This window comes from Talpa occidentalis, unplaced genomic scaffold (genome assembly GCF_014898055.3).
Source record: "Talpa occidentalis isolate TD23 unplaced genomic scaffold, MPIMG_talOcc4v2.1, whole genome shotgun sequence".
NCBI lineage: Eukaryota > Metazoa > Chordata > Mammalia > Eulipotyphla > Talpidae > Talpa > Talpa occidentalis.
Window position 1 is genome coordinate 121,884,374 of NW_026555331.1, and position 7,654 is coordinate 121,892,027.

At 43.3% G+C, this 7,654-nt stretch overlaps 2 protein-coding genes across 3 annotated transcripts in view; one reads left to right on the forward strand and one right to left on the reverse strand.

The window, feature by feature from the left end:
- RINT1 (RAD50 interactor 1) overlaps positions 1–1,604 on the forward strand; it is a 27,354-nt gene extending 25,750 nt beyond the window's left edge. Inside the window, exon 15 of the mRNA XM_037511367.2 lies at positions 595–1,604. Coding sequence (XP_037367264.1) covers positions 595–787 — 193 coding nt within the window. The 3' untranslated portion in view covers positions 788–1,604. The remainder of the gene's footprint in view (positions 1–594) is intronic.
- EFCAB10 (EF-hand calcium binding domain 10) overlaps positions 1–5,529 on the reverse strand; it is a 13,465-nt gene extending 7,936 nt beyond the window's left edge. The window contains exons 1-4 of one of the 2 annotated variants that reach the window (XM_037511377.2): positions 5,390–5,529; positions 2,594–2,758; positions 2,102–2,189; positions 926–969 (exon numbers count right to left, since the gene is read on the reverse strand). In XM_037511377.2, the coding sequence (XP_037367274.1) occupies positions 933–969; positions 2,102–2,189; positions 2,594–2,758; positions 5,390–5,498 (399 nt within the window). In that variant the 5' untranslated portion in view covers positions 5,499–5,529 and the 3' untranslated portion in view covers positions 926–932. Of the gene's footprint in view, positions 1–875; positions 970–2,101; positions 2,190–2,593; positions 2,759–5,389 lie in introns of those variants that run through there. The other variant, XM_037511376.2, reaches the window with a different exon arrangement.
- Between the last annotated feature and the right edge of the window lie 2,125 nt (positions 5,530–7,654).

The window sequence follows — 7,654 nt, forward strand, 5'->3', positions numbered from 1 at the left end:
CTCCTCCGGTGGCCGGGGAGCAGCCGGGGAGCAGCCGGGGATCGAACCGGCGCCGCAGAGGCCGCGGGCAGCTTCGCAACCCAGCGCTCAACCGCTGCGCCACCTGGGAGGCCCTGTTGATTTAAAATTTAAATTAGAGGGTTTCTAATGTTATGAAATATTTCTTTTAAACTTATTATAAAAAAATCATACTTGTTTCAGTAAGACATTGACTTGTCTTTTTTAACATTCCACCTTTCAGGTTCTTTCAATTTTCTCTTTTCTCATATCATAATCTACCTAAATAAAACCTTAGCTACATGTAGTAGACTCTCAATATCAGTTATTATATTTGGGGAAATAAGAGTATATATTAAAAACAATGATCCTATTACCTTAGAGTAACTTCATAAAGTATGCACTCTGTACATATACAGTCATAATATTTTCAAAGAGCCAAATAATAAATCCATAAATTGTTTTCATAGAAGGCATATGGACTAACAAAGCAGGGAAGGTGTTTAGTTTCTCAAAAGTGAAATTTTTACGGGATAATTTGGATGATATACATAATGGACATCTCATTTTCCTCCTGCCTTTTTTTTTTTTTAACAGTATAAAAGAAGCCTGTATTGTTTTGAATTTGAACATTGGTTCTGCCCTACTTCTGAAAGATGTCCTGCAGTCAGCTTCAGGGCAACCTCCTGCCACAGCAGCATTAAATGAAGTCGGAATTTACAAACTGGCACAGCAAGATGTTGAGATTCTACTTAATTTGAGGACAAACTGGCCTAATATGGGAAAATAATGCATCTTTTGTTTTAGGTGTTTTTTTTTTTTTTTTAAACAAAGGGAAGCCAGTTGGATTTCAAGTTATATGATTAAGTCTGAATTAATGAAACTGGAGAGCTTAAATCTTTACAGACATTTATTGTTTTGGACTTACAATGTTATTAAAATGCTGACCATATTTCATTAGTCCTCTCCTTCCTAAGAAAACAAAAACAGAAAACTCAGAATCTATGAAAACACAAGTAGTTCCATTTACAAATTGTTGAATGTATCTACTGTATGAAATACAAGAACAGAAATAATATAACCAACTTTCAATTTCCCATTTTAATTAAAGAAGATTCGGTTGTGGATAATCAAACACATCAAAGGAACCAAGAAAAAATAATTTTAGATGTATGTTAATCACTGAAATTCCTGTATCTAGTTTGGAAATTAACTGTATATCCCATAAGAAAACACATTTTTAGATGGTGATAAAATAGGATTGTTCTTATTTTCCACAAATATCCTTCCATTTAAAATACTTCCTAGTTCCATTCCATGTGATTTTGGCAACCTTTTCTTTCTTGAAACATTTCAGCCTAAAACATTGCTTCACTCTTTCCCCTGGGATAAGGAATATAATTAAACTTTAAAAAAAAAAAATTTATATAACTGATGCTGAGATGGGAATCTTAGACCTTTTTTCTTCTAATTTTTTCCCTGGCCTTAGACTATATTAAACAATAATTTCCTGATTAATAGATCCTCAGAGAGTAAAACTTTTGAACAAATTGAACTAGATTGGCTGGAGGCTTTCTACAATTCAATTTTATTTCAATTTTTTTTCTGACTTAAATTAGCCTTTATTTAGAACTTTTCATAGTATAATACCTCAAAGCCAAAATTGTCAGGCTAGTATGCAGCATATAGTATTGATAAACATTTATTTTGTGATAAGTAATTTTGAGGTAATAGTTTGAAAGAAATTGTGTTACTCTACACAGAGATTTTTGAACTGGTATATTAAGTTTGTGGGGGAGGGGGGACAAAACCCAAACTAGTGTATTGAGCTACTGGGGGCTTCTCCAACTAATCCTTTGAGAATTGCTGGATTCCCATTGAGAAAAGAATGAAGCTGCCTCTGGAATTTGGTCTCTAACTCTACCATCTTCCACTTCCCTATTCCAGACTCAGTGTCTTTATTGTGCCCCCTCCCTATCAGCTGAAAGTTTCAAGGGAATAAAATGCTTCTCTCAAGGTAGAAACCTCTGTTTTAAAATGTATTAATTGTACTTCAAAATCATGCCACATTATTTAAATATTAGTCATTTAAAAAGAAACTTACACCTCATTCTTGAATCTCTCCAAAGTTATTGCACGTCCATCATCTTTTAAAACTTCATCTGCAGTACACAGACCCAGGGTTTTTAGGGCTGTGAAAAAATAAGAAGAAAGGAAAATTTAACAGGCCTCCCTGGTGGTACAAGGGGTTGAGCATAGCACTATGGGGTGGTCCACAGCCTCTGTGGCACGAATTCAATCCCCAGCCGGCTGGGAAGCTGCCCACATGGCGCAGCAGACCTCTCCTGGCTCGCCCGCTGCTCCCCTCAGCAGTGTACTTCAATCAGTTTGCCTGTTCTGTTCTCCACTCTGTCTCTGGTGAATCCTCTCACCCCCTGCACCTCTGGCCTATACCCCCCAGCTCTTGTATGCATAAATAAATCAATCTTAAAAAAAAATTTTTTTTAAAGAAAAAACTTACAAGGTAACAATCACTTTCCGCTAGTGATACTTAAGAATGATGAGAAACTTACTTCAATTTGTAGAAGATACTGACCTTCTTTATACTGCACAAATGATATGGTGCCTCTCTTTGAGGAGTCCATCATCTCAAACATAGATACAATGTTAGAGTTATCCATGAAGAGAGGAAAATGTACACCTGTTATTTTGGCAATTCTCAGTCGTTCCAATAGAGATATTAAATATTCCCTTGGTTTTCCTGTAAAAGAATAGTTTCAGTTCTTATATGAAATTAAAATCACAATGGGGGCCTCCCTAGTGGCCTAGGGGTTAAGTCTCAGCACTATCACCACTATGGCCTGAGTTCAATTCCTGGCCAGGGAGCTAACCCACATATGGTGCAGCAGACCTCTCCTGCCTTGCCCGCTGCTCCCCTTAGAGTGTATTTCAGTAGTTCCATCTGTCCTGCTCCCCACTTTGTCTCTGGTGAATCCTCTCACTCTCCGCACTTCTGATCTATACCCCAGTTCTTTCTACACACTGAAAAAAGACATTTAAAATAAAATGTCACAGGGCCTGGTGGCGCAGGTGGTTGAGAGCTGCACTGTGAAGCTGTCCTCAGCCTCTGCAGCGCGGGTTCGATCCCTGCCAGCTGGCAAGAATCCCACTTGACGCAGCAGACCTCTCCTGTCTCAACCGCTGCTCCCCTCAGCAGTATGTTTCTTCAGTCTGCCTGTTCTGTTCCCCGCTCTGTCTCTGGTGAATCCTCTCACCCTCCCGTGCATCTGGCCTGTACCCCAGTTCTTGTACAAATAAAATCTTAAAAAAAAAAAATAAAATGTCACAAATGGAACTATAGTCATTTAACAATTACCAAATACCTTTGTTGAAGGTATAGTACTGGGCACTGGGATTGTAGGCCTTACAGAAAAGGCAAGACATTGAACAAACTAGATATACAAGTGCTTTACCCCAGATGGGTGAAAAAAAAGTAGAGATTAGACCGCCAGCTTTTTTTCAAAAGATCGGGTAAATCTAATTTTCAGACATTTAAAAATTTTGGAATTGAGGATGTGTGATCATGGACCTGTCCCCTCAAAAACAGCCTGAGCACGCTGTCTAGTCTTAATTTCTGTAACTCCTTTACATTTCCAAGGTTTTCATACTCGCATACATGTCATAATGCAAGTGGCTTCCCAAGGACCCAAAGTGTGTCTACCTGAGCATCAGTCACACTCCGGTGGGTAATACGAAACGTTTATATTAAATGCTTATAACTATAGAAGAACAAAATACAAATGTTTAGGATAAAAGAAGTAACCTTAAGAAACATTCTATGTAATATCAGGCAAAAAGTCTCCTTTGCCACAAAGAGTAACCTCTGAGCAGCATTACAGGGTCCTGGCAGAGGAGAATTTTAAAGGATCAAGCTGGACAGTGATCTAGTTAAACTTAGGTAGATCGCTGGTAGATTGCATTGGTTGACAGGAGTGTTTCGACAGAATACTAGAGTGTGGGGTCTTTTATAACAATTAGCAGATGGGGGCTTCTCTGGTGGCGCAAGGGGTTAAGACGCAACCTATGAAGCTGTCCGCAGCCTCTGCAGCGAACCACCTAAGTTTGGCTAGATCACTGTCCAGCTTGATCCTTTAAAATTCTCCTCTGCCAGGACCCTGGAACTGTCCCTTGGTGATAGACTTTGATCATGATCCCTATTCTGGAATAAATGTTCTCTCGATTACATTACAGTCTGAGTCGACAACATAAGCACATTTTCTACATATTATACTTTAAATGATCTCTGTTACTTCTGATACCGAATGTAACATAAACACTATGTAAATAGCCGTTATACTGTAGTCAGGCATAAGGGTAATACATATTATTTTACCTTCCCTACATAGGCATGAGATTGATACTATTTTTAATTTTTTTAAAAATTCATTTATTTATACCTACAAGAGCTGGGGTGCAGGCCAGAGCCCTGGGGGGTGAGAGGATCCACCAGAGACAGTGGGGAACAAAACAGGCACACCATTGAGGGGAGCAGCAGGTGAGCCAGGAGAGGTCTGCTGTGCCATGTGAGCTGCTCCTTGGCAACGCTGGGGATCGAACTTGTGCCGCAGAGGCTGAGGATTGCCTCATAGGCTGCATCTTAACGCCTTGTGCCACCAGGGAGGCCCCGAGATTGATACTATTTTTATTCCCATTTTTTCCAGAAGTTCAGGCTCTTGCCCATAGTCACACAATATTAAGCAGTTGAGCTAGGAACCAGGCTGCCACTTGGGGCCTCTCTCACACCTGCCATGAGCTGGCCATGGAGGCACAAAGAGATCCTTCAATTAAGAACTTGTTTAATTGAAGGCCACATAGTTAATTGACTGCACGAGGACTCAAATAGCAGAAAGGCAGTAGGGAGCGTGTGAGAGTGTGCAGGCTGGGAGGTGGGGAGCAGGGGTATCCGGGAGGGAAAAGGGCTGCAGGCAATTGGGCTTATCATAATTCAGAGGTTAGTTCTAAGACCCCACACCCGCCGTGGATGCCAGAAAACTCCTAGAGTACCAAACTCAGATATATACTACGCTTTCCCCTGTAATACACACCTGTGATAGTTTACGAATTAGGCACAGTGAAAGATTAACAAGTAAAAATAAAGTAGAACAATTATAACAATACACGGTCATAAAAGTCATGTGAATGTGGTGTCTCTCAAAATATCTTAGCCCAGGTAATATCTCCGAACAGTGACCGACCGGGTCACTGAGACCGCAAAAAGCCAAATTGAGACTTCGGAACCGGGGGACTGGCAATTTCTGGGACCGCCTAGATTCCGAAGGGGAATCTAATCTTTCTGGGGGGACAGAAAACGAGCGGTAGGCAAGACACTTACTCGGCCGGAAGTACAGGAGAATGCTGGTGAGATAGTTCAGTAACTCCTTAATCTTATGTTTTTCCAGATAATTCCTGGCCTCAAGCTCCCGGCCGCCACCGGGCTCCATCGGGCTGGTGGAGGTTGCTAGGCGACCAGGCAGCGCCGCGCACCCCTGGCCCCGCCCCTTCCGCCTGGCGCGGTCACGTGACCCCCGTGACTGACAGCGAGTTCTACACCTGGTCTGCTGGGGCGGGGGGGGGGTGACCTCAAGGGTGTTGGGAGGGTCAGCCAGGTGGCTGTCGGATAGAGCGGGTGCGTCAGGACTGGACCCGATTTTTTTTCCCTTTTTTATCTCTAGCACGTAGCTCTCTACTTGTTGACCTGATGAACGAGAGCGCCCGCTAACACGGATAACCTAACACCAGAAGGAACTCGTGTGACTGGGGGTGTCCAATGGAGAGTCCTAAATAAGGAACATTTTTGGTGTGAGCAGCCTGCAGCATGGCGCTGGCAAAGGGCAGGGAGGAAGACTATTCTCGCCACCTGATTGTGGGTGGTGAAGCATGCGTGAACCTGAGCATCATTAGCTCTGCTTTCTGCTTAGCTAGACAGCCTGGAGCTGGTCTGTGAGACAGAGCGTCTTACAGGAGTTTTGAGGGTCACTAAGTAAAATGGGATGCAGGTGGGTAGTAATGGGGTTCTGATGAGATGTTGGGGTCCAGTGAGTGGGTTTTGGGGTTACCTCTGAGAAAGGTTTCCTCAGAGTTCCCCTTTCAGTGGCATTGGGGAGTTTTACCAAGAAGTCATTGTAAAGACATAGGTAGGTGAAGGTTATATTCAGCAGGGATAGTTTATTAGAGAAAAACAGTAGAGGAAGGCATGCTTTTTATCAGCAGAATCCTTTAAAGAAATAGTATGTGGAGGGCCTCCCCTGGTGGCGCAGCGGTTGAGCACTGGGCTGCGAGGCTGCCCGCAGCCTCTGCAGCACCGGTTTGTTCCCCCGTCCTCCGGCGAGGGTCCCACAAAAAAAAAAAAGAGAAAGAAATAGTATGTGGAATCCTTACATGTAGAAGAGATGAAAGAGGGGGAGCTCTACATTGGGGTTCACTCATAATCCAAGGTCCCAATATTTAAGTTCCTTTAGTTGTACCTTCTCGCAGGAGCAAGTCTGGCAGCCGGAGTGAGCCTGGTGACAGAAAACTGGAGACTCGGGAACCCACAAAGAACTAAGGAACAAAGCAAATGCATTACTCCGCGGGGGCAGACCCCTGGTTCCTGATGGTTTCTGGGGAGAATTTGAAAACTAGTGATATGGGCTGTTATTCTTCAGTATGTTTTATCTGTTCCCTGGTGGTTTTCTCTGTTCTCTGATGGAAGGGACAGTGAAGCACAAACAGCAAAGGTATAAATTACAGGGGCCCATCCCCAAGTCATAACGATCTAAATGCTTGCCCCTTTAGGGTTGACTGACGATGAGTGACAACTTGGGAAAGTGAATCTGGCTCAGCATAGCAGAAGCCAGACAATAGCAGGGGTACTAAAATGGAGTGGGACCCTTGCAGAGGGCACAATGACTACCAGAAACAAGGACTAGAGATATTGATGAGGCAGGTCCTGAGGCCCAGCTGATAAAGGGGAGTGTCATTATGTCCGTTGACTGGCTTAAAGCCACCATGGCCTCAGAAAAGCTGTCAAAAATGTGAGGGACATTTCTTAGCGGTGAGAAGACTGAAGTTGGTCCACTGGTCATAGTGATTGCTCAGTGCTTGTCACTGTGCTCTAAATACTTGGTCTTCTCCTTGAGAACTTCATATATTTACTCTCCAGGAGTTACTCACTCCTGGAATAAATAGGTCTGCTCTTTATATTCTAGAAACTCATGACACTAAAATTGCAATTGATGGAGTTTTGCAGAGTGTGGGGTCCTTGGGTTCACTCTGGGAAAGGTTTCACCAGAGCTCCCGTTTCAGCAGCACACGGCGAGTTTCCCAGGTGGGTTTCTCCATGAGACAGAGTTAGTATATTTAAAGAGCAGGTTTATAAGGGAAAGGAAAAGGGACAGGTTTTGCTAAGAGGCCTTCATAGTTGCAGGCAGGCGGCCGTGACAGGTCACAGGCAGGCAGGAAGCCACTGCCCTGCAGAGGGAGAGAGTGGGTGAAAAGAGGCACCTGCATAGTCACGCGTGGGCAGTGGGAGTGCTGCCCCAAGCCTGTGCAGAGACTGCACTGATATAGTCCTTTTCTCTTTGGGAAGGGTCACTTCTCCATGGAGTGGCCTGTTTGT